This window comes from Coturnix japonica, chromosome 8, assembly GCF_054131305.1.
Source record: "Coturnix japonica strain WE chromosome 8, WE-NBRP24, whole genome shotgun sequence".
NCBI lineage: Eukaryota > Metazoa > Chordata > Aves > Galliformes > Phasianidae > Coturnix > Coturnix japonica.
Window position 1 is genome coordinate 6,006,193 of NC_140670.1, and position 27,798 is coordinate 6,033,990.

The following is a 27,798-nucleotide window of genomic DNA, read 5'->3' on the forward strand; positions in this document are numbered from 1 at the left end:
TGCCATTGCATCAAAGCATGGAATGTAGGGTACATGTCCTAAGAATTAGGTTTGCACAATTGATGAGAGAAATGGATCCAATGGGGATGCAATGCCAAGCCTGATATTCAGGCACCCACCCTTGAACTTTGGTGAACTGCAATGGAAGGCTTGTGGCAGACATTAAGTCTACATGTTGTATTTTCATAGGGAAGGTGACAGCCATCTTCCTTACTGGCTCAACTTTGTTACTGTGTGATCAAAAGCTCAAAGTATTAATGGAAGAAACACGCTGGTAAAAAGAAGAGGGTGACAAAAAAGAGCAAGTGGATTGAGTATCAAAGAAATCGTAAACATAGGTAGTGGCTTAGAGTAGATAATGTGAAATAGGAACTTGAAGTACAAGAATAGAAAATGAGGCTTACATGCAAAATGCTCCAATTCAACTTCAATTATATGCAATAATTTAAAATAAATTGGATCCCTGGCAGTATAAGATAATCACAGGTCTTTAATCCCTCATCTTATTTCTGCGCATACTCATTTTACCAGCGTTATTGTTAGGTCATAGGAGAAATATATTTCACCTCAGCAAAAGCAGTCCTGTGCTTCCTTATTTTACAAGTTTTGGTTGCACTTCCAACAAAACGTGAGCAAATGATTATGGATACGGATGGTAAAAAGCTCCTTTAGTGTATGACCTCAGATGAATCAGATGCCAGTCAGGATCATCCAAATAAATTGCACATAAGTTTCATTGCTATCACAACATTATGTATTTTCATACAGTTACATGATCAAGCAGTTCACAGGATTTGGTCTTAGAAACTCACTGCATTCACACACACCGGTAAGTACATAAAGGCTGCATGGGCAGGGAGCTTCCAGATTTTAACACACTTTTTTGTACTGTCTTCAACGCATGCCAATTTGTTAACCCTCTCCATTCAGATTACTCTCACTGATAGCATTTTAATTTTAGTTACTTTTAAGTAATCGTGTTAGAGAATGTGTAAGACAAGAAAATAGTCGTATATGCTTGTATTAATGCTGTTTTAAAACATTATTTGGTTATCACCAAGGACAAAGCCACTGTTTTTAACAAGGAGTTGCTTACCTTGATCTCCTCAGGGCTTCTTCATCTGGATCTTGCACTGCAGGGAAAAAACATTTCCATAAGAACAGAAATGAAGAAAGAAAGAATCAGCTTTGTGATAAAATTACAAGTTCTTCAGAAGAGCACCAAAAACCTGCTTAAATGTACACTGATGCTGACTTGCCAGCAGTGACTTTTGTAACACTGGGAAGAAGAGCAGTTTCCAGAGAGTTAAGCAGAAAGACGTTAGTACAAAAGTGGCTATTACTGTAACTCCCTCATTTCTTTATTAGCAGTGTTTCATAGCTGTAAGCAATGATCCTACAGAGGGGGGCTTGCTATTTTGTGGAATCACATCAAAGGTAGCAGTCAGTTAATACAAGGAGAAAAAACTAAATTTTTCTGTGACTTTGGAAAGGTTCTTGAACTAGATCAGAAACAAGATCTGAGTTTAGCACCAGGTGGTCAGAAAAATACTTCTGTAAGCAATAACCAAGGAAGCTGAAACTCATATGACATTCACAGCAGATCTATGTGTAAAGGCTGATACAGAACCACAGGTACAATACAAACAATGAACTCTTTTGTTTTGCTGATATTTTTCTTTACCTCAGAAAGTCCCTTCTATAGAGGTCTGTTACTTACGTGCTTTATTCTTACCCTAATGAATTGATTGCTTGTACATCTAAAGTGCTGGAAAATGAAAGATCACTATGCATAGATTAGATTTGTAAGTAAGGACTATAGAGACACAAATAATCTTTTACTGTACAGTCTTATAGTTTAGGATTTTTTTTGTGAGGCTCCAGGCAGATCAAAGAATTTGCTTCATAAAGCATAAGGTGAGACATAACACTTGGATTTCCTAATTCCCTGAAGTTACATCCAGTCTTATCTTAGCCCTCAATGACAATGACTACAAGAAGGATGCAAACCAAGTATTAGTCACCAATGCTAGGTTAAGAAAATAAAGAGACAAATCTAAAGCCAGGACAAGGAAGATGCTTTGTTATTTGACTTACTAAACTCTGTTCCAGTCATCTGGGCAAGGATGCGAAAAGACTTAGACTGCAGGTTGGCAGAACGGCGACTCCAGTCTTCAGTTTCATCCTCAGGCTTGTTCTGAGTTTTGAGAACAGCCTGATACACTGGAGATGCGCTGTCTACATGAGGATCCTTAATAGGAAGTGTACTGCAATGCAGAAAGTGAAATATTGTGAAACAACGTGTGGCAGCTTTCATCTTCTCTCAGGTCTTACAGCTTCTCTTCCAAACTAACAACTCAAAATGGAAGAACAAATACATAGAACATCATCAGATGAATTAAGAAGGATTTCACTCACAATAACTGTGAAATTGTTCAAACCCTTACATTTAAAGCACTGTGAAAATGCTTGGAAATATTTGTTCATGATTCCTCAGCCACAGACTTCTGTGACGATATAAAGGATACCATGATGACAAAGGAGACTTAGTTCTCCAAACATTCTAACCAGTATTATTTCTTATAAAAACAGCTTCATGTTAGTACTGTGTTACACTTTGTTTCATTATAGTTTGGGGCCAGTGTATTTTAAGGTTGCACTTAAAAACAGAAAATGCATTGCATTATGTAACTACTGTAATAGGCTTCTATTTTTCTTCTTTTTTTCTCCTTTCCAGAGTTCATTATTCTTAGTCTGAATTAAAATTCCAGCTGCTGTAACTCTGGATTCATTGCCTAGTTTTAGCCAAAAAAAGTTAACTTGGCTTGTATTCAAGACTTACTTCCATATTTTCTACCTAAGAAACTCGAGCAGCAGAATGTACATCAGGCTTTTCCAATACCTCTGATCACCTTGCACAGTGATTTCCAACAGGAAATTCTGACTTTTCACATCCAAAGCCAAAGCTACAAAACTCTGTAGCACACGTCAAATTAATGCGTTTTTTCTGTGTATATAATTTCCACGTGGCACAGTTTGAGTAGTGATAGAACTTTAGAAATACACTTTGAGGGAACAATGTGTACTGACTTGACTACACAACTTCTGAAAACACAAGGTCTATTACTGAATCAAGTGATTATTTGCAACTCCTTTAATGTGCTACTACACGTAGAGATTCTCAGGCAGGATATTAACAAAAATTGAGGAAAGACTCAAAAGATACGGGCCATAACTCAGTGCTACAAAGCTTTGGGAATAGGCACCTGCTGTATAAGCTGTTTCTCTGGCTCAGGCTCCAATTTTCTGAGAATCTTGCATTTTGCAAAGGAAATAAACAGGGGAGTTGGTTTTGCAATTGGAAAGCAGAAGAGGAATGATGAAAAAGCCAGAAGTGTATCTGATACCCTACATATGAAGTTAGATCCTAAAGTAATGCCTCCTATTTATTATCACAGAAACTACAACAGATACAAAGAATACAATAACATTACTTGAGAGAGCAAATTCTTAGCTACAAAATGCTGTTCTTAACAGAGACACAACTATCAAGTACGAACTTTTCCCAGTGATGAACAAGAGCAGTCCACCTTCCACCAAACTGAGCAAGTGAAAGCCAGAAGGTGCCAAACCCAAACTACACAGTGAGTGAGGTAGGGCAGTCCAGCCAAGACTGGCAGTTTCTTCCACAGTCCTCAAACTGGTATGGGCCTCAGTATTGTTGCACTGCAAGAGAAAGGGTGTCTTCTCCTCCAGCCTGAGACTTCAGCTTAGTTAGCGCTGGGATGTAACATTCAGAATTGATGGTTTGTCTGGCCCCAAGAAATTCAGAAAGATCATGCTGCCTTTCCCACACTGAAACAGCACACATGACTTTGCTGGTTGAAGGTCAAGTAATGAACTTTTTCTTCAGTGGGGAGTTCATGTCACCACTCCATGGACTGCCATTTTGACTTCAGCTTGTAGTGCTGACTCCCTTTCTCATCACTGGTAATGATGTGATCCAAGAAAGAGGCATCTTCAGCCTTGTATTAGCTCAGTAGGTCTTGACAAACTTACATGCAACATCCTTTTGTTCCAGTGTAAGCATCTGTGGGAGCCATCTGGTACAGATTTTGTCCAACTCCAGTGTTGTCTGCATCATTTGCAATACAAAGAACCTGATATTCAATTCAATTAAAAAAAAACCAAAAACGCTCCGTGGTTGTAATCAAGAAATTCATGTGGATGAGCTTTTCAGGGTGCTCTTCATTTCATGACATGACAGCTTTGAATGCCCATCTAGAACATGTCTGGCCTCTCATTTCATTGTCATCACAGCTGAAATATACCACCCAATGCTTCACTGCACTTGCATCCAGTGTTTGGTCTCCATAAATGTTCACCAACCATCAACAAATGTCAGTGGATGCCATTTTTCCACAGAGAGGAATTAAATTCCACACTTGTTCTTCATACATACTTCTATGTCATACTCAGATCTGTCAGCCTGCCCCTCTGCTGCCATCTGTCACAGAGCAACAAATTGTAATGGAATACTGGTGGGAAGGTTCAAACTCTACTGTCATGCCACCAACATCCAGCTCTGATATCAAGGACCAACTTAATAAAATAGGAGGTATCATTTTCACAGCAGCTCCGGTACAACATAGAGCAAGAAAAAAAAGCATTACCAGGCAATACCACCAATGTCAGTACTTTTCATGTGACACACATCTCTGCTTCAGCACTGCACTATATAAGCTCTTATAGTCAATCTTCAACTAAAGACAGAATGGATGTGTTCTTTAAGCAAGACTGCAAGGGGTTCATAAACATGACACATGCTTATATATGCTGTAGACTCACTGCATCTGTGATTTGCCATTATACCATGCTCCCAAACCAGATTCATTTATTACTTTTAACGAGAGCATTTATATTTCTCATGCCCCCAGCATAGGCAGACTTTTCACTTGCTTAAGGACTCAGTTGGGCACAAATTTCAGCACTACATGGTAGAGCAGAGCTTTAGAAAAATAGACCCTAAAAATTCATCTTCAGTTCTTTAAATGCTCTACCTGAAATGTTTTATATTTATATTACAACAGTTCAGAAGTATATGTATGGATATGCCATTTCCTCTAGAACCTAGGCCACAGATTTCATAGTAACAACACGTGGCATTAATACAATATATTAATGTCTTTGTGGCAGATGATTATGGCAGGAAATGGAGCTTGGTGAATTAACAACCCTAGATGTGAAATATGCTCCTCTAAATTGAACTAGATTAATGCAATACATTGGAATAGTTCCAGCTCCGTCTTCACCACAGCAGGCCTTTTTCCTTTAAATTGTAATCGTATTGCAGATGAGTATCTGGGACATATGAGCCATTCAGCATGAAAGTGCAAAACACAGAGCATCACTAATTATGAGCCCTTCATAAACCTAAATGTAATGTTTGACTCACACACATTGTTGAACTACATACTTAACAATGTTAATAAGTAGTTATTATACCTCTTCTTCATTTAATTCTTCCATCTGGTACATATGTGCTGAAATAACATGCGTCCTTAAGAACGTTACCTCAAATTGACATTACTCAAAAAAAAAAAAAATAGTCTGCCCAAATGGATTAGAGCTTTTGAATTTTCTTAATACAATATCCTAAGATATTATAGTAGTATTCAATAAAAGGTTCTCTCTTTTTGCACATTAGCATAAAGGTCAGATGTTATTGGCATTAAAAGAAGCTAAGACAGTCAAATCTCTTTGAATAGGTACAAACGTGATTTTATCTTGCAGTTCATTATAAAATATGGTTTGCCCTGTGAATCACTTCCTGAATCATGACCCAGTTTTAATGCAACAAAGTAGGTAGACAATAAGTAGAAACTTCAGAAGGTCTATATAGTTATATCCTTTATGCAAGCATACAACAAAATATTGTAACAGAGGATATAAGACTAATTCTGGCTATTAACCAATGCTCTGAGATGTAGAAAGAAAAACTACTACTCCTGAAGATCAGAACATTATACAAGCTGGCTTATTGTAAAAAGACATCAGACTTGATTTAGTTTATACAGTCACAGAATTGATTCTGCTACTGGAACTGTAAGATCTTAATCCCGACAAAGCTGTTGGATTTACATCTGCTTACAGGAATTGTGAATTTGGCTGAAACTGCATAGGGAACCTAAAAGAGGTTTTACTGAAATGTACTTGAAATACCTGACTACATGGTTTTATAGCAACCAACTCTCAGTTTCTGTTAGGCTTAGGATTGGAGTTGTTAAGCATTACAATGTGCATTATATAAAGCTACACCATTTGGTCAAGAGTGTCATTATAATCTATACCCTTATTAAAAGCACAGATAATGAACTTCTTCCATTGTACTTAGTTAAATGGGTAACATAGCTCTGCATACACCTTTGGAGACTGACTGAACTGCATTCCAGCTAACAATAGGTATTGGTCAAGATGCATTATAAGGGAGAGTTACGAACACAACAGAATAATATTGGTGTGGAAAAAGATTCTCTCACTGAGAAAACAGATGGCCAGTAAAAGGGAGCGTAAGCACATATTTTAAGCACTTACATTATGAATAAGCCAACAGCTAAGAAATTTAAAAGAAGCAGTGTTAAAGTTTGTTGCTCGACCAATGTTTTGGAGTCATATGACAACATATGATAAGAATGTGAGTTCTATTACGTCAAGGATACCCATTAGGAGAGAAACAGAGCTACACTCATGCCATGTGTAATTTCAGTTAAGTCACAAATGTGACTAAGTTTATCAGACAAGATCAGCAGAAACACACACTGGAAAAGCAAAATTACTGAAGACCAGTGATTTCTCCTACAGTCCTAAGAATAACAAAGCATATGCATAAGGCACACATGCAGCATATATACACTAGATCAGGGGATAGTACAATACAATTTTCCATTCTCAAGGATAAAACCACAGGCAATACTAAGTAAATACCTGGCATTCTTTACCTAATAATAGAAACCCTCCCCCTTTGCTTTTTCTTGTTTAATTCAGTGTTTGCCACTAAAAGTAGTCAAGACAAGGCCATTTCTTTTCAAATACAGAGCACTAAATCTTTTCCTGTGGTATTTGAGACACCAAACAAAGTTGCATTTGCTTAGTTCCATCCCAGCTCTAACTAAGACACTAATTACCCACCCTTTTAATTGCAAAAAAAATAAAGCAAAAAAATTAAGCACTTTCAAGCAGTATCTAGAGTTGATTTGTCTTTTTCTCTGATAAATTACTCCAGGAAAAAAGTCAATAAAGAGCTCTTGTCATGCATATGGTGACTATTAGATGTATCATGCAGAGAAAGAGCATTCCACACAAGGAAATAATCTTACCCAGCAAATTCTCCACCTTGGGCTTGTGCCTGGCCTGCAATTGCATCCATGATGGCATCTTGGGAATACATGCTGATTGGGGTGTTATACTGGGCGTGAATTATAGTAGCCTTGCCTCCTAGGCCTTTCACCTCAATGGGTTTGTGTGTAGATAGGGCAGAGTCCTTCAGGACACTGGGGTTGAAACGCTCAGTGAAATCCGTACTGAATTATGCAAGAGTGAGGATCAACAGGAAGGGAGGGGAAGAAAGAAGAAAGGTGTGATAGTTAAGTGAGAGAAAAACTACTAACAGAGGAGTGTACATGTGTATTCATGGCATCTCACCACAAAAGCTTCTGTTCAGAGAACAAGAGTCTGCACAATAACAAGTAACAGCTAAGAGCTGGCTGCACTCATGGGTGACATCTTTGTGTTGGCTAACAAACAGATAAAAAAGGTGAAGTGTTGTCTTCATAAAAAAATCCCTATTTATTTCTCATATTTACATATATTAAAATTCTACTCTTACATGCATATGTAGTTGTATATATGCACATAAATACAGGCACACGTGTACATACGCATGCCCGTGGATGTACATACATGAGCAAATTCTCCATGAAGTGTCATACAAAGCACTAGCAAAGTACCATGAGGTGAACAAATGTCAGTAGCAAAAGGAAGAGTTGGCTTAACGTTGGACTCCGGGGAGGTTGTGGATGCCCCGTCCTTGGAGGTGTTCAAGACCAGGTTGGATGGGGCCCTGGGCAACCTGGTCTAGTAAAGGTGTATGTTTGGTGGCTCTGCTAGGCAGGGGGGTTGGAACTACATGATCCTTGAGGTCCCTTCCAACCCGGGTCATTCTGTGATCTGTGACTTGGGCTAAATTGCACCTAGGTTCCTTGTACTGCCTAGCTGAGTACTGTTAACATTCCCACAGTTTATATTAAGCATGGTCTGGAGTTATAATGAAAAAAATCAAAACCTCAGCTCTTAGTCACTGAAGTAATTGCTTTTCCTTAACCGGTGGGATGTCAGATTAATAACCAGTCTGCTTATCCTGCCCTGACAACAGCAGGAGGATGTCAGCAGTGTAGCTCCTGTAAGCTTGCCAGTACTAAGCAAAACTGAGAACCCCATCCTTTGCTAAATGCAGGTATTTCAGAAAGATTTCATTTTGAACTGAGTCAAAAGCTAAGAATGGTTATAGCCCTCCTGCCCCCAGCAGTTGCAACTAAAGTAGTGCACTAATTCTGAAAGACGTAATCCAGTTTGAATGGAACAAGTTGCATTTTCAATATAAAGCCATTACATCATATTGACTATATTAAGTCTTTAGCTGAATTCTTCCCTGGGACTGAACTATATCTGCTTCAGGAGTGGAACAATAGTCTTCTTGTCAGTCTTAAGTTAGCCACAGGGTGTGTTTGAGTACTAAATCTGAACTGCCAACACTGAATTGAAGAAAAAAGAAAATGAAGATGGCAACCATCAGACAGCCATCAGTAAATAGCAGTGATGATGTGCCACCCTTGAGTTCAGCCAGGAAGACTCTGCTTTAAGCCTTCTCTGTGGTGGGATGCCCTGACTGCAGATGGGCAGTAGGAGAGAGTCAGTTACACATCATTCAGAAATATTCCTCAGAACATAAACAGCAACATGCTCAAGGAACAGAGACATAAGCAAGCACATACTGTACTACAGCCATAGCCTTTAATGACACACATCAGTGTTAAAAGGGAAGAAAATGGGAAGCTGGATTATACATTCTGGGAAAAGTGAAATATGATCTTTTATTAATAACAAAACACTTTCACATATAAAAGGCCTCTTCATCACCTGTTCTCCAACATTATATTACTATTCTGCTGACATCATCTGTCCAAAGGTGATATGCAGAAATGTCTAGCATGTTATACTCATGACTTCACAGCATGCACATGCCTTACTCTAACAACAGTACCTCTCTTCTTCGTAACATTCTCAGTGATCACCTAATCATCACAAACACATAAGTCCCAAAGAACTTGAATTTACAGTTCTCATTTCCCCAAGCTACAAGGCTAACTGAAGAGATTCTAAAACCAAGATCCGCAGAGACTGTGAACCAAAGGATGGAGAATGAAATTACCACTTTTATAATAGATACTTAAAGATGATACGTAAAAATAAATGCCAAAGAAAGACAGCAACACCCCTGTAATGTGACTTCTGCTTTCCAATACAGTCAGAACAATTATCAGTGTAAGATGTCGAGAGCTTTATTTGCCCACAGGACCTGCATCGATTGCATGACATTACTTCACTGAAATAAACAGAAAATTCCAGTCACATGAAAATTATAAGTATTAAATATTATTTAAATTGTATGTATTCTACTACTTCTACCCTTCTCTTATCAGTTTAAATTTGACATATAACTAAAACAGGTATTTATTTTAAGCTGAATTTAACCCAGTCTTTTCAGTAATTTAATGACAACATTCAGCTCAGACACAGAAGAGGACTTTAAAAAAAGAATACTCTGCCCTCATCTTAGAAAACTCAAGATCAGAGCTGAGGAATTTGTCAGCTTCACAAACAGAGGAGATCAATCACAGCTCCAAATCAAACAAACCCTTATGTGGGGAATATTTTGTTTTTACTAGAGTCAATTACTTTTTAGGTCTTTTCAGTATCAATATCTATTAGCAACCTAAATTAGAGTTCTAATGGAGTTCAACTTCAGAAATTAAGTTAATGCTTAGACAAAAAATACATCACTAATAATGCCCCTAAGAACGCTCCAATAAATCCCAAGGGCACAGCATCTACATAAAAAGTTAGAAAGAATCCAATCCTGACTATAAAAATGAAGAAGTCTGAAAGCAGCTACATGAACTAGCTAAGCACAGATGCTAAGTCCACGTGCAGTATTAAAACACCACCATGAAAAATATACATCGTGTGCTTAGAACAGAGCACTTCTGGATTACAATAGCAGCGTCTGATGCTTGCCAAACCAATAAGATTCAAAAAGAAATAAAAAGCTCATAAGCAAGACACAGCAGAAACATCAGGGACCATGCTCCCCCGGAAAGCAAATCTTCACACATACAGCATAACACAAATATTTAGCAGTACATGAATAATACTAACTTGGAAGTGGTGTTGGTTATAACCTAAAAGAAGAGAAAGAGAACAAACAACATCATAACCAAACAGAAAATATCAGTAGTTTTTACAGTCCAAAAGGAAAAGGTAGTTACAGCTTACTAAAGCTTTAAGGCCATCTGCAAATAAGAGTGAAAACAAATGTATGCCTGAAAACACCAACATGATTAAGAAAGGAAAAAAAGCAGGGATTATAGTTTATCTAGATGGATTTAGTTGGGTACTATGGTATTTCGCCTGACCCTTGAACATGATGTTATTACTGTACATGCCTGAATGTGCTATTATCTAAGTGTATCGCAGGAAAAAAAAAAGTATTTGCAGAGTAGATTCTCAACTAAAAATAGCAAATGAGTTGTAGAGATTATGTTCTTTCCTTAGATACTAAATATTCAGGGGTGAAATTGGTTCACCTCAGGTTATCCTCAAAATCAGCATTGCAAGATTGACCTTTTTTTGTCTTTTACTTGCTGGAGAAAATTCATTGAATGTTTTAAATCTAAAACTGAGGTACGTGCCTTCTTATTTAACTACCTATTGACTGAAATTTATATGAAATTCATATTCTATGTGCACAGTCTGAAAAAACATGTAGTTATGGTGAATTCTGCTTCACTGCATAAACAACAAGAGACTGCGACTTGAATGGTAATTCCAAAAGAAACACAATAACAAGCTGAAAAAAGTCTAACATAGTGAAAGCTGGGAGCAAGAGAGCATGCTCAGACTGTCATATCCTATGACATTACTTGCTAATAACTTCAGTTGGTTTCAAGAATAGCTTTCACAGGATGCATTTTCCCTTAGTTTCTTTAAAGCTTAGATTGTATTCGCAGATGAAGAAAAAGCCAATGTGATTTGAGCAAACAAACAATGAAGAGTAGGGGATCAGACAATCTTCTCTCCTTATTTAGCTGCAGTTAACAGTACCAGGCACTATGCCATCCGCCTTGTTGCTGTAACGCTGGATCTGAAGTAGATGTGGGACTGATACAAAACACTGGACATCAGCGTTAGACTGACATTCAAACCAGAATGCCATGCTTTTTCTCTTAGGGAACCCTTGATATGCTGCACTTTTACATTCATAAAACATACAGGCGTTTTGCAATTGGTTCACCCTGTTGCATTTTTCATGATTGAAAAATGCTCTTACAAGTCAGAGCTGCTGTAAAGGATTTGTACCTTTCGCTTTTCACTGGCAAGGCAATCACAGATTGCCTTCTGCAATTACTGTTCTCCAGCCTCAGATTCAAGAATATTCTTCTAATTTTATAAACCCTACATAAAGCCAAATATAACAATCTAGTTATATAAAGTTACAGGAACCAGCAGAGCTATATTAGGAACAAGCTGTAGCCTGTAAGCATATCACTGATCCTATATCCATTTTAGGTACCTACAGGATGACAGCTGGGCACTCACTTACAATGAAATACAGTCTAACAGTATCATTTTCTGAAGTGGATTCTGATGGATGCTTTAATCCACTAATCCAAGTCTCTGCTTTACACGTACAATGACGGAACATCAGGGTGCTTACCATAGCCTTTAACAAAAGGGTATCTTATAAAAACAAATATATGTGCAAAGATAAAACACTACATGTGTATACCAAGAACAGCTCAACAGCCACATCTCAAAGATTTTTTTTAGGTGTGAAGATGTTACCAATTTTCTTCAAAGAGTAAAGCTTTGTTTCTCTTGACATTCCATATGCTATAAGAGAACCCTCTCTGGTTCAGAGCCGCACACTAGTTTAACTCAATTCTAACTACAGACACATGAAAGACCCAACTTGCTGCATATAAGGGTCATGCATTAAGAAGCAAGTAGCCCAAGCCACCTGACAAGGACACGTGGGGACAGGTATTTAATGCCCTTGACCCACAGTGTGAAAAATAACTTGCACTGGAATGGAAAAAGAGCCACATGTCAGAAGCTGTGATTCATTCTTTACATTTATTAATGTTCCCCTTCAGGGGCACAAAGTTCTGCACTTTTAAAAAGCCACCTCTGTGTTTCTTAACCTGGCTCAGGATCTTCAAATCTTAATGTGCAAGTGCATCAGAGCAGCAGATGCTCTAATATACTGGCAAAATCAAGGAAACAAACTTTAACTTAGTTTTTAGCTTATTGACAGGATGGTGAAACCTCTGACAGCAATTCATACAACTATGTTTAAATGACCTGGCAAAAATAGCAAATTGAATTTGCATCTCAACAAATCAAAACAAAACACATCTTCAGATTTACACCCAAACCTGCATTTCCTTATAACTTTTACTCCGCTGATAAGTGCATGCTCATGAATGCACAGTTTCAAAGCTCCAATACAACCAATATCCACCTCTGATCTTGTGAGACAACATAATAAAATAGGAGGCATTACTTTTGGAACAGACTTTGTATGCTTTGATTATAAACGTGTACATGTAAAGGAGAAAAAAAAATGGAAAAACAGCAAAATGAAGACAGAAGTGTGGTAGCAATTGGACAGATCTGTACAGTGGGAAAGGCCGTACAACAGAGATGTGATGATGGAAGGACAGGCGTGATACACAGGTGCTATAAAGAAGGGGAAGACTGCTCACCCATATCTGAAGATTCCAAGTTCACAGTGGAAAGCTCTCCCAAAGAGAGATCTCCACAAAGAGATCCTTCCCCTGTGGCAGTCAGCCCTTAAAAGGTGCAGCCAGGCTCTACCCCTTCCTTTCACACAACTGAATTGCATTCACCTGTGCTCCCAGGGCTGACCGGGTCCTTTCCACAGGTGCTCAATCAGTGGGTCAGACCATGGCTCAATAGTTACCATGCAACTATTTTCAGCAGCAGCATCTTTTCTGCACCCCAGCAACCACAGTCATTGAGTTACATGGCCCCTTCACAGTTCCTTCTGGTATCACAAGTGTGCTTCACTCTGACTGCTGTGAATGATGGTTGCAGCTGTGCTGTTACTTCAGTAATAAACAGTTAGAATGCAGAGCCATCCAAAATACAGACATTAAGAAGGTACGTGAAGATAGTGGGAGAAAGAGTGAGATACACTCCCAGAAATCATGGCTTTTTGAAATAAAACAAATATTAGCTTTCCTCAAGAGAACTGTAATTGGAAAGCAATTTTGAGGTACACTTGGCTGATCTTGCCTATAAACCTGATTTCTTTTAAAAAGGAATTGTCCTTCTTAATTACCCTGTATGAGAAGAGAGTGTAGAATTTCTTCAGTTAAATTAATTGGGATTGGAAATGCTGAGTCACTGAATTATGGAACTACAGGAGTTGGAAGAGAACTGTAGAGACTGAGTCCAACCCCTCTGCTAAAGCAAGTTCCCTACAGTAGGTTGCACAGGTAGGCATCCAGATGGGTCTTGAATAGCTCCAAAAAAGGATAACCCACAACCTCACTGGGCAGCCTGTTCCAGTGCTCTGTCACCCTCACTGTAAAGAAGTTAATCCACACATTTGTGTGGAACTTCCTACATTCCATTTTTGGCCATTGCTCCTTGTCACATACCACTGATAAGAGTTCAGCCTTTTCCAAATTGCTTCCTGCACTTTAGTTACATAAAAACATTGATCAGAACTCCTCTCAGCCTTCTCCAAGCTGAACAGACCCATGTCCCTGAACCTTTTCTCCTATGGGAGATGCTCCAGAGACAATCATAGTGAATGACCAAGAGAGTTATGATAAATTATCATCTTAACCAGAAGAATAACCTAAAGCATTTATACATGCTCTTTCATAGGAATAGATCATCTGAAATTTTTGTTGCTTTTTCCTCATGTAAACAAATCCCTCTTCTTGAAATTAGAACTTTTCCCATATTCCTAAGAAGAAAGTTTTAAAATAAGCATGAATAAACAATGCCAGTTTAAAATGTTAAGGCAGATAAAGTAGAATTCATTTCTTATTGCTTTTCATCACACTCTGCAGTCCAATTTGCTTACTTCCCACACCTAACAATAAAGCAGTTTCTCTGCAATATATTAACATACTGAAAACCTTGACAGTGTGAGACCAGTAGGGAGCATCTGCAGATAATGCCCTCTTTATATATACAAATTAAGAACACAATGATCAGATGTAAGACACAATGTTCAAACCAGAAGATTCAACAAATGGCACTTTTAACTCATTAATGCATAGGAAAGCCAGTACATTAAGGAAGGGATTAAAGCAGGACATAGCAGTACACTAGCATGTCAGGCTTGCTAATCAAAGCAATTTCTCCTTAGGAAAGTACCAAAGGGTCAGATATCTACTGTAGCAGCTTCTATAATGGCTGGTAGGGAAACTACCTTTAGGAGAATGCAGACATCATTTTAAAATGACACAGCTCTGATGTGATGCTACAGATGCTACAGTCATTGGGTTTCTTCTCACGCTCTGATGATTATTGCCAATTCATATTGCAGTTCAGACCTCAATCATGATTACAACACAGATGTACAACAGGGTAGGTACTACTACATTCATTTTTCAGCAAAATCTTGTTTGAATATTACTATGAACTTATTGAAACATTAAATATTTTACCAAGTTACCTACCCTCTAGGAAGTCCACCTTCCGAATCCCTTCGTCTGAGACTTAACTTATGCATCTCAGCCATTTCCCTTAGAGTTTCTGCTGAGTAAAGGCCAATAGGGTTGTTATATTGCCTTGCAGGGCTCAGCTGGCGTACGGGACTATTGCCATCAGTCAATACAGGGCTTAGCTTTGAACCTAGATTACTCTTTGCAGGTGAAATGTCGGGAGTCACAGACTGAGAGGACATAGAAGATCTAACTGTGGTAGTCTTTAAGTAAGAAGAGCTATTTGAAAAGCTGATCTCTTCCTTGTTGAAGTAGCCTGAAAATGTTCCATTGGTTGCTAAAACACTACCCATAGGCCCAGTCGCCGTGTTAGTTAGAGGACTGAAGGTTGCTCTGTTGTCATTGATTTCCCAAGCAGGTTCCTGTAGTAGCAAACATGCAGGCCAAGAAAAGAAAAAAAAAAAGAAAAGAGCAATCATAGAGCACATGCAAAAAATAACACAACCGCAATCACTGCTTTCTAAATATATTGATAAACTAGCAACAAACAGATTAAGGGCCAAAGCATCCATCCTCTCAGGGAGGATTTCAAACAAAGAAGCTCACTATTTCTAAATCAGGGAAGTAAAACACACTCAAGCATTTCTTTAAAACATTTCATTTAGTTTAATCAACAAATTAAAGCTTATCATTAGAAGAGCATTTGCTATTGGTCAACTTCATATCAATGAATATATACAAATACAACAGTCTATTAGTTTCTAAGGTAATTAAGAAAACTTAGAAGATATCCTAAGGTCAGAATTATCTAAAATAACATACAAGCATAAAAACCAATCTCATTATTATCAAAACATAATTATTCTAAAACACACCATTCTATTTTTCACGAGTACGCTTGAAGTTACTGAAGCCCACACCTTGCATTGCTTACACAGGCTTTGGTTCATGCTAATTAGGCCATGCAACACTGTTAGCAAATAGACCAAATGGACTCAAGAATAGATATCTGCTCAACAGACAGAAGGCCTCTAGTTTGACAACTTATGCATAATTTCCACTTGAATTATTGTGTGCGTGAGTACCTGGATGACGGCTGTATGATCCCATAGCTATGTCTCAGATAATGTTTCTAACTAGGACCACATTCAAAGTCACAGTAAACTCTCCTGACAATAAGTACACTCAGAAAAGCTTATGCTTGTTATCAAATTAAGAGAATCTCATCTTGGGATAAGGTAGTACTATGCTTCATTTTGACAAATGATTTACTATTAATGCAGTTTAGTGTAAATGATGTAAAAGCATTTTACACCTCTCTATTTTCTTATTCTTTTTTTATGCATTATTACAATAGAAGAGAACTACTTATGCTTTGGATATCCTAAAACAAACAAACAACCTCACTTTTTACCATTCTGCTTGTCAGCCTCTTTGTCTTGACAATATCTAACAGTGGCTTCCTTTTGTCATTTAGGCAAAGCACTGTCTTCATGTTTTGGCATGTCTGTTCAGCAGGTCAGGCTCTCTACATGCAGTGTCTTTGAAAATCTTTTGCATTTGCAGCTTTGGGAAGGTTGCCTCACACAACATGAGGGAACAGTCAGCACGATCAATTACAAAACTACCCCACCTAGGGTACGATGCAGAAGTGTTCCATGTGTGAGAGGAAAAAAAGAAGGTTTTCAGAGGTACTTGATTCTGTGACTTTAAACAATTCTCAGCATTTAATGCTGTACTCTGAAATATCACAGAATTACCAAGGTTGGGAAAGACCTAAAAGATCATCCAGTCTAACCATTCACCTATTACCAATAGCCCCCACTAACTCACTCTGCACATATTTTAAAACAATAAATTAAGTGATTTGAAAAGTAGCTGCTTTATTATATTGTTTTTGTGTCTGTAATTATGTAGTTTGGGTAAGAAACTCTTTAGCTGAGATATCCAACAAAATATTTTAATGCTTCGCAACTTACAGGTTTCTCTAGAGCCCATAACAACCACCTGAAGTTTATCTGAGAAGCTGAGAGCTCTGGCTCCAGTCTAAATTGCCTTTAGGCTTATGCATTTTTTTCCCTAGAGAAGAAGGTTCACTCTCATCTTCCTCCCTGGACCTGCAGCTGTAACAGGTTCCCAGGTACCCGCACACCCCAGTTCAGAGGTCCAGCCAGCCAGAGCCTGAAGTCTGGCTTGGGGGACAGGAAAAAGAAGGGGACACAACTGTCAAGAAAGAAGAGCTCATAACCTACTCTCAGCGACAGCTAGCACAAGAGCAGCTGATAACCTACAGGGGCATTTTGCCTCCTTTGGGCTGGCACTGCCGTGTTTGCCTTATTTAACTTCCTACAGGCACTTCCCCATACATACATGAACCATATACCTGTGAATAATTTAGCCGCTGATTCCCTACGTTTGCTGGTATAGGTTATCATTATCTTTATTTACTGACTTAGATGCTGAGGTTCACTACAAAGATAAATATTTTACTTTCTCCTCTTGGATTTTTCAAATACTGAAGTCCAATAAAACAAACTTAAAACTTTCTTTTTTTGTTAATAAACATAAAGAGATTTTAGCTGGCATTAATAGCTGCCCGGAGCTGTAGAAATAAACATAAAAGTGCTATTCCTTTTAAAGTTAATAAATAAAATTGAATTACAGACTCCAGTGATTATACTGTGACACTGAGAACAGCAACCCACCAGCATTAAGTGGCCTACTGCAAGTTTCCAAGTATTATAGTGGCTGTCAGCATTACTTCTCAGGAAACACAGCCAACAGTAACAAACATCCCCGTGTTTCCCAGCTGCCTCTCATCCCAATCTGCCTTGTCATCTCCGAGGCTGGAAGAGCAAGATAACATTTACAGCTATGCCAGTCTGTTGCTACTCTTCAGCCGACCAGAAGAGGAGGCTCTAGCATTGAGCAGTGGGCTTGCAGCTATCTCCTGCTGTGAGGGAAAACTGAGTTTTGATTTCCCAGTGTGATGGCAGTGAATGAGCTTGTAATTAACAAGAGTCTCAAACATTAGGAATACAAGGAAGCTACAAACCAGTTCCATCTCTATTCTGCAATATTATTAGTTCTTTTTCTTATAGTTACTTAGTTTCTATGAAAAGCAAATTCTGCTTTTATATATTGGAGAAGCAAGAAAAGTTTATATAGAAAAAAATATTTTCACATCCTCTTTTTTTGCAAGCTCAAGTACCTTTTGTCTCTTTCTGTGGCCATACAGTCTTTATTATAATCAATTCCAGCTTTTAGCGCTTCAGGGAGAACAGTTTTACATCTCTCCCACTACAGTAATGAATTTGACCTCGCAGCACACTCAACAAAAAGTGTTACTTTAAGCTTTTTATAGAAAAGAAAATAGAGGCATAATAGCATTAAATGAGTCTGCTCAAAGACACTCAACAAACAGATCCCAGCTCAGCCTTTTCCATTGTACAGTTCGCTAAAGAGACCTATCCTCTTTGTCTATTTTCTCTTAGTTACATTGGTACCTAAAGTTGTCTGGAAACAAGACTTTAGCATTATGAGATCCTCAATGGGATTCTGTAACGTGCATTCTGTAGGGTAGTTATATTATTACAATGAAAGAGGCTTTCTTAATACCTTTATACAAAGGGAGAAATGTTAAATAGATGCACTTAGCCTTAAAGGTTCAGGTCAACTATTTTGAACTGCACTGAGCTGAATCCTCACCTGTATTACATATAATTGAAAAGCTAGCAGAAGTTCACTGACTGGTAATAGCTTCATCTCAAGACCTTGGATTCATACCTTCTCTTCTCCCTGTTTGAATGCCGTTAGCCATAATTATCTCCTCCTCCTCCACCTATGCTACATCTGCAGCACAATATTCGACTAAAACCCTAAATCAAAGCTGTTTCAAGTTTAACATTAGAGAAGAAAATATTGAAACTGCGAATCAGTTTAACTCTTCAGTTACTTATAGTTGCAGAATCTGTAACATCAATCAGCTCACAAAGGTAATTAGAGAATGTGTTACTTGGGATAGATAGGAAAAACTACCACTGTCCTTCGTAACATCTCTTTTAAAGAAGGCATCTTTATTATTTCTCAAGTGTGGAAAGCAATGACCATAGCAAAGAAGGAATGCATGCTTGAAAATTAGTGAAAGCTACATTCTGATTAAAGTAACATACAAAAGAATTAATGGCTTATATTAAGACACTGAACTTGCACATGCAGATTTTTTTTAGCTAACCATGCCTTAACCTTGACCCAGAAAGAGGTAAGAAAAACATCCCTTGATGTTTGAGGTCAACACTGTCATGATTGTGTTGTAATGTCGTCGTTAGCTATTTCAGTAAAGCAACTGAACTCATTTCATGTGAACCATCAAAGTCTAAACATTGCAAAGCAGTGATGTGAAGGTGGCAGCTTTTTGCCTATGTGTCAAAAAACGCTTCATTTCCACAGTGATGGCGTTGACAGAAATAATAAAAGGAGAAACAAAGAAACGTTGATTAAGTGTATTTACTGTTAATGTACCTTATTGTGACAGCCCATACTGCTGTTTGCATCACTAAGGACACTTTATTCTGGATTTTGAGACCTATTTTCTAATGTTTTGATGCCTTGATTTCAATCCAAACCATCCTCAGAGAAGAATTCCACTTCCTATGCTCAACATTATCTTTTTCATAGCTAGAATTACTGTTCTCCACTTCAGCTGCTTTTCTATTACTCAGATACAAGTCTTAGCCCAAGAAGACATACTGCTGGCTATAAATAGTCCTGTTCTTATATCTGGTCATCAGCTTCTGTGCTCCAAAACCGAAGTGTCACTCCTAACCTGCTAACAGCCTCCCAGCCCAGCACTCCACTGCTGCCTGTTCCACTAGGCCATAGATCTTGCCTAAAAAAACCAACCTGTTTAGATACTGTTAGAATGCCTGTCCCCCACCATGCCTTCAACATAGATGTCACCTTTTCCAAATAAAGGTGCTACAAATTCTCTTTTCTAGCTACAGCTACTGCTTGTAACCCATTCAATACAGGCTACCTTCAGTAGCTGCTATAAGCATTTCCTAAGCCAGGATACACAGAATGCTCAAGTGTAAGCTAACATGCTCTTGAAAAATGATCAAGTCCTTTGGTATTATATCTCTCAGGCAGATCAAAATAGGAAATGTGAAGCACACTTTATGACTTCTGTGTCAAAGGCATTTTTAAGACTTGTAATAAACCTACAGTGTGTGGAGTTAACTTCCCTACAGGGTAGTTGGATATGGAAAATAGTTTTGTGTGGTAGGCAGCTTTGAATGCCTATTGCAATAGTTTCCAAACTGACGCCTTCTATGGAAGAATCACACCTAACACAGAACCATAGAAATTAGATGCATTTTTATACAGGCTTTGTACAGGCTTGCAATGAGTTTGCTAAAAAACCTATGTCATACCTGCATAGGTATTAGTGAGGGTCTCAAAAGACAGTCATCAGCCTTGCATTGGGAAATAACTCTGAAGACTGTGTACTTGCTGCCTTGAAAGCTAACAGCATTCCCTGTAGTTCTTGAAGGAAAATAAGTACTCTCTTCCCCTTCCTACCCTGATTGAAACAAATCTAATTGAAAGAGTGATCCACCCTTTTTCTTCTAGGGATTTCTAAGTACTGTTTGGTGTGTCTTCCAATAACTTCCTCCAAGATATTAACTGTAAAAAAAACCCTTACCAAAAACACTAAAAGATCATGAATGAAATAATATTTCTTCTGACTCAACTAACACTCTTCAAGTTCATTTCAAGTTTAGTAAAATAACATTCATTCTAGTTACTCTCCCCACTTGTGTTCCCTACCTTCTTGCTAGCTTCTGTGTGTCTGTGGTAGTTACGTGGATGATGCCAACCTTCTAAGTTCTGAATTTGGAAAGTATGGCATTGATTTTAAAAAATACTTTAAATTTTATCACCAGAAACTCCAACTATTAAAGTAGGAGAAGATCACATACTTCTCCATGTCTTTAGACCATAAATGTTTCTTTCTCACGTTACAAGATTGGGATGAATCTGGTGCAGAATGAATAAAATTGAAGTAATGGAGATTTTACCTCCTCTCCATTTATCTAATTAAATACATCAGCAATACAAACATCCTCCTCAGTGCTTTAGCCTTAGGATATATGCCATCTGTCAGGCACCCTAACTCCTCAGTTCCTCCAAAATACATCTGAGGTCTTGTTAGAGACAGTCAATGAATGACTGTTCAAATACGAGCCTTTAAACTACGGAAGCTAACATTTAAGAACAGAAACCAAGCCATCCTTTTCCTCTGCCAGTTGCTGTAATTCACAAATTCAACTTGTGTTTCTATGTTTATGTTTGTTGAATAATGCAATAAGAACACAATACAATGCAAATCTTCAGTTCCCTTCTATGTCTGCATTCCAAGTTGGTGCATTTCCAATAGTAGTCTGGATTTAGTTACACCAAGGCACTTGTCCAATGGGTTTTTCCCCAAGATTATACATAAGCAAGCATCTACTTTCAACATCTTTAGTAGCTGCTTGCTAATATGAAAAAACAAAGTCAGAAAGACAACAGATTCCAGTTGTTCAGAATTCTATCAGAGGACAGCTAGATGGTTTGGTTCTGTTAATCAGAAACTAGCAAAATACAGCTCATCAGGCACACTGTAATCAGTTTTGCTTCCTATGCATTCATTCTCTTTTTATTTAGGAGGGACTTAAAGCTATCTTCAATAGTAGGTATTGACCTTCTCTGTGATAGATAAAAACAAACATGACCGAGTATAACTGTGTCACATACCTTCTGGTGGGGAATTACAGCTCTGGGTGAGTCAATTTTGGGTGGTGTGGTTGAAACTGGCACTGGACGTTTCGATCTGGGGATGAAAAAGAAGGTTTTGCAATCAGAACTTTTTTTTTTTTTTTTTCCTAGTTAAAACGTTACATTTCTTGCAGAAATGCTGCTTTACCAGTAGTGAAAATTAGGCAAAGCTAATACTTTTTCTGGTCATCATACAGCTTCTTCTATGGTCTCACTTGCAGAAGTCTTAGATGTGAAAAATAACACCTGCTTTAGTTTCTCTGAACAATGAAAAGCCAGTAATAACAGAAGAGCCTTTGGCTTTGCATCACCCATTTTATAGTACCTCATGATTGGATTCTTGCAGATGCCAGTCAGCTGTAAAAGGAGACAAACTCATGTTTGGACAGCACTCTGGAAAATGGGACCTAGAAGCACTTCTAGACCTTCTAGAGCACTGAATACCCTTCTGAAATCTACCCAGAAAACTTAGGATCACAGGAAAATGAACTGAAGAAAGTACAAATAATCAAAGGAATCACAGTTATGCTATTGCTGTCCTATTGCCAACCCACAGATTAGAGTTACATTTCACAATCTCATCCATAAAAGTTATATTTCATGATTAGGACAGGGGAACAAAAATGAAATAGAAGTACTTAAAATCACACAAAACTGTCACTGGAGCAGAAGTAGCTATGACATCTGGAACCATCCGCTTTAGGAAAGAAATGAATAGGGGAAGATATTATAGAAGTTATGAAAATAGTGAATAGTAGGAAAAGGGAAATACAGCTACGTTGGACATAAAGTAAAATTAAAAAGATAACGTATCTATCTAATGGATAGAAGGCAAAATTTGTTTCATAGATTAGTTGATTAACCTCAAGTGAAACTTAACACTACAAGACAACACTGACACTATGAGAATAAAAGGAATCAGGAAGGATTAGATAGTTATCCTCATAACAACAACACAGAAGACGTTTTTGGTTCAGTAAAGTTAAGTAGCCATACATGTTCTCATTTTTCATTGCACAACTTAATAACAGATTACGTGTGGAAGATACTCCATTTTAGGCTCATTATTTCCTTACTGAGAGTTTTGTTAATCTTTTAAATGACATACTTAACAATGGCAGCTATCAGAGAAAAAAAACCTGAGAAAAACAAAAACTAGGGCCAGTCACAGTGAGAATCCACATGTTGAAACATCACATCATATTGAGCTATTTAGCTTTATTTGCCACATATAAAATATCCATGTAAGATACTAACTAGGAAAAAATGAGATAACTTCACAGGAACAGGGAGATTTCTTAACGGAAAACAGAAGTTATGCAACTCTTTTAACCTGTCCACAGCAGGGGGAATGGAACTAATTGTACTTCATGGTTCCTGCCAACCCAAGCCACTCTATGATTGTATGATTCCTGAAGCAAGAGGCTAGAAAATCATAAAAGGCACTAATTACTGATGTTTACAGATTACATATATCATAATATAACATAATAACAACCTGAGAAATTCTTCAGGTTCCTAGGACAAAGGCCCATCATTAACCCATCTTCCTTCAGAAGCGCTTCCACCAATCATTTCAACTAAGAGAAAAAATAACTCATATTTAAAGACTTAACATGAAAGAAAGAGACCTACCTCTGCTCTCACGAGACCCTATCTGAAGCACTGCATTCAGGCCTGGGGTCCCCTATGATTCTGCTGTTTAATTTATTTCTATTTTTCCCAGTCGTTACTCAAGCACAGAAGACGCTGAAGAGTTTTACTTATTTCAAATGCTGCTCATAAACGACCTCTGCTATTCACAGCGTTACCCAGCTAAGATAATTATTTCACACTGACTTTGAGGTTTTAAGATATTACTTTGAAACAAAGTGTTCTTGCATAGCTTTGTCTTGGATGTTTGTAACAGTGATATTTAACAACAGAATGATCAGGCTTGCTAAACTTGGCACAGGTTTGCATCAGACAAAAGGGCAAAAGAGGTAAAGTCAATTTGTGGAATGAAAAATGTATGTACTTGTAAAGTGATTATTTACCTAAGAGCTATCATCCCTCAGGGAAAATATCCAGCACGTTTAGGCTATTTTGCTCTCCCTTCTTTGCTATACCATATCCTGCAACAACACTACTAACTTAGATTCACTGCTTTCCAAGACACTGAGGTGCTGCTGCTGTGCATGTCTGTCTCAGTTTACATTTTAATTCATTGATTGCAAAATTATTCTACTCCAAATGCCCATGGAATACGCTTTGTTTATAGAGCTGCAAGAAAGATGAAAGTCCAAATTTCACTAATGATTGTGATAACTATAAATATGATGTTGAAATATTCCCGGAAGACTACTGCAGTTTAAAAGCAGTACGAATCTAGTTTTGAAAAGCAGATTAGTTTTGACGTTATTGTTGATATAACAGTCAAACTTTCAACTTGTTCCCGTCTACCTAAATGTATCTTTAATTAAAGAGCACTTGACTTCAATCCTATTATCTTCAAACTTACAACAAAAGACTCAGATGCACTAAGAGGAGCTGCCTGCCTAAGAAAGGGATTCCAGATAGTTTGAGTTTCATAATGCAATAGCAGCTTGCCCCTCCTCTCAGGTGAGCATACTACCATACTTGGAGACAGGAGATATGATCTAACCACTGACAGATCTTTTTCATGCTCACAGAAGTTATTTCTAGTTTATAACCTTGGCAGTCAGTGTCTATCTACACTTGTTGGATTCTCAGGACAGCTAAAATCATTTTTACGTTAAGCTCTTCTTCTCACTTCACTATAGGTGAGCATCTAATTATACACTGATTAAGATGCTGAAAATAGTACCTTAATGTCTCAAAACTTGGGAAGAAAAAAGGGAGAGTCTATAGAAAGGGAACAAATTAACTTTGAAATACTTAGAAATCATTTTACCTACTTTACATATCTCCTAATTTAATGGAGTAATAATGGAGTGGGTCACACAGTGGGATGAAGTCTATAGCTTATAGAACTGGGCTTCAGATACATATGTATTAAATGCAATAATATTAATTGGGGAAAAAATGACAGAAATAAAACAGCCAGTCAGAAATATACTTCATGGTCATCAGTTCAATACATCCATCTTGAGCCAAACACTGAACTAAGTATCATACATAGAAGCTACTTATCAATTCTAAGCCTTGCAGGGAAAATCCTGAGTCTTATGATCCCTCAGCTGAAGTTCTCTAAGCTCTACCTGGGAGATTAGCATCATCTATGAGAATCATAAATACAAACCCCACAATACTTCATACACCACTGTACTACCCGCTGGGGCTAGGATGAAGCCTAGTTTCACCTTATTGAGATTGCACCCATACCTGCACTGAAACTGATAAATACTTCCATCAGCAGTTTTGTTTCATGTCAACAGTAATGCAAATATTAGCATTCGGACGGATGACTGACTTGTTAATTATTTTCCGGCATTGCTCTACACTAAGACTGCAGAACTGGCAGTTATGCTTCTCAGGCCTGTCGTGCATTACCCATAGCAATATATGAACAAAAATATTAATAAATGGCACCTCTAAGTAAGCAGAGATTCAAAGGTCTGTGGAAGAGAATGTTTGCAAGTGTATAATATCTGTTTCCTTCAGAAGGGATTTGAGCAAGGGGGAGCTGTAACTATTATAGGACAGAAAAATTGAAGAACAAAGAAAACTTGGGGAGTTTAGAGAAAGGAATGAAAGGGAACGGGAGAGAAAGTACTTGTGAGATTGTGAGTTTTGAAACCATCTAAACATTCTGAAGCAGCAATCAAATTCCACTCTCGTGTTTTCTCTTAAACTCCCCCTTGTCCCACTGGATGGCACCTAGACATCTTCCTTACTCTTCCCCTTTTTCTTGCGTGGCAAAATCCCTTCAACCTGAACTCCCTTGTATTCTGCCCATGAGCTTGTTCCCTCCTGAAAGGACTGACTGGCTACTAATGCCTCCATTGCCTCCCAGTTTACTCAGTATCAGCCCTGAGATTCCCACACCCCAGCAACAACTGAGGGTAGAAATCAGATTGCTCAGCTGTAAAGAAGAACATTACAGAATCACAAGGGAGGGACTGAAATAGAATCACAGTAATCAGGGAGGGTTCCGTGCTTAATCATACATAATCTTACTTGAAATCTGTCAATTCAGTAGTTATTTTTTATTTATGATTGTATTTATTATTTCTAATTAATGCCAGATGCTAAAAAAGAAATGTAATTAAGGTGAACCAGCAAATAATTAAGTAATTTGTTAGTGTAAGAAGAGAACAAAACGTTTAGGTTATGAAAGGATCTGGAAGACTTGTTACAAGGAGCAGGAAAGTGCACTGTCTTTATTCAGTGCTTATATGTATTGACTCGAACTAGAAATACCATTCCCTCACTCATCCCAGTAAACATAAGTAAAAATGTTGAGGATTCAGACTTAAACATTTACCTGTGTGTGTATATATATATGTATGTTTTTACTGAAGAGCATCTAACGTGAAACACAGCCATTTCTCCTGTTCAGCTTTCCCCTGTCATGCACATAGTATATCTGACACTTAGATCACCTCCATTCAAGTACCACCAGACTCCAAGGGCAGTCCTGCAGCTCTTTGCTTTCCAACAGCTTTGTTAAAGGTGAAAGTCATTCAGCTGCAGATTTCAGATCAGCCCTGTGGGCTGTTGTAGACAACCACCCTGAAGAACCAGCAAAAAAAAAAATCAGGGAATACAGCCAAGCCTCAAATGTATGATTAATCCATCTCCCTTCATAAAAAAGGAGGGAAAGAGAAACACAAAATAATAATGCAAAAATCAACAGCTGCCTTCTGTTGAAGGCACTTCTCACAGTAGTTCAAGTGCTGTCCAACTCCGAATATGTCAATGATGTTACAAAAAGTCTACTTTCCCCTTTGCCACTCAACATTTGCTAAAAGCAAGTCTTACTCTAGATACTTTGAGCATCCTGACCACAAACGACTTGTATTTCCTGAAGCTGTTAATGATGCAAAATTAGTTACCTGTTTTTCCTGTTATTTCTTCAACTCAGAATGCATACATTACAGTATATTGTGTGGCTTTCAGGGCATTCCTAGTTGACATATATGGCAGAAAGAACAATTAGGGATTGTGGATCATTAGATCTTAACTCTAGTTCAATTCACTTAGGTAATCGCTCTGTTTCCAAAGCAGAATACATCAGTGAGTTTTCCCATCAGTGCCTTCCCACCCCCCCCCCCCCACCTTTTGTTATTGTTTAGGGGACATGAACTGTAGTGGGACACACAGATCCAAACACTCACTGCCATTGTCTCACCACAATAACCAGTAACTATTGTCTAAGCAAAGCTCCCATGCCTCTAGACACACGAATATCTTCAGCTACTGCAATAAGCAGCTATCGCATCTGCAAACACTACTCAGAAATACTTGCAGAGATGTACATTCTACTTGGCAGTGAGCTGATACCTATATATTTACATCTTGTTTACTAGGCAAAACAGACATTAACAAAGGCTCTACAGGAATACAAATAATACATGCATCTATACACACTACAGTCACATCAAATCTTTCCATGCTTGTTGTGGTATTTTTTGGTATTTTAATGTTGCTAGGTACTTAGAATGCCCTCTTCACCAAAGCAACTAACTTACAATTCCAAGCGCAATAAAAATTCCATTACATTTTTCAGTAGCTAACCAGCTAATCACTGCAAGAGAAGGATGATCCCATGATATGGCCAATACCTTTGGGATTAAAACTCAGTTTTAGCTGTTGCTACACAGGATGGCCTACAGAAAGTTACTGGGCATTCTATTCCACTTCTCCACAGAAAGACAATTTCCAGCATGACTGTAAAAATAAATGGAAGCCAGATGCTCTGTTGAGACAGCAATATAATGAACAAATGCTCTCTCTAATAATTTTACACTTT

The 27,798-nt window shown here is 38.0% G+C and overlaps 1 protein-coding gene across 23 annotated transcripts in view; it reads right to left on the minus strand.

The window, feature by feature from the left end:
* The window catches only part of LDB3 (LIM domain binding 3), a 104,379-nt gene that overhangs the window by 41,875 nt on the left and 34,706 nt on the right, over positions 1-27,798 (minus strand). For 17 of the 23 annotated variants that reach the window (XR_014948491.1, XM_085553907.1, XM_085553903.1 and 14 more), the window contains exons 4-7: positions 21,843-21,918; positions 15,060-15,466; positions 2,098-2,267; positions 1,097-1,133 (exon numbers count right to left, since the gene is read on the minus strand). Coding sequence is in view for 22 of the 23 variants with exons in the window: in XM_085553907.1 (XP_085410033.1) it covers positions 1,097-1,133; positions 2,098-2,267; positions 15,060-15,466; positions 21,843-21,918 (690 nt within the window). In the remaining variant the exon portion in view is untranslated. Of the gene's footprint in view, positions 1-1,096; positions 1,134-2,097; positions 2,268-7,376; positions 7,581-10,494; positions 10,518-15,059; positions 15,467-21,842; positions 21,919-27,798 lie in introns of all 23 variants that reach the window. The other 6 variants (XM_085553910.1, XM_085553909.1, XM_085553905.1 and 3 more) reach the window with 1 other exon arrangement.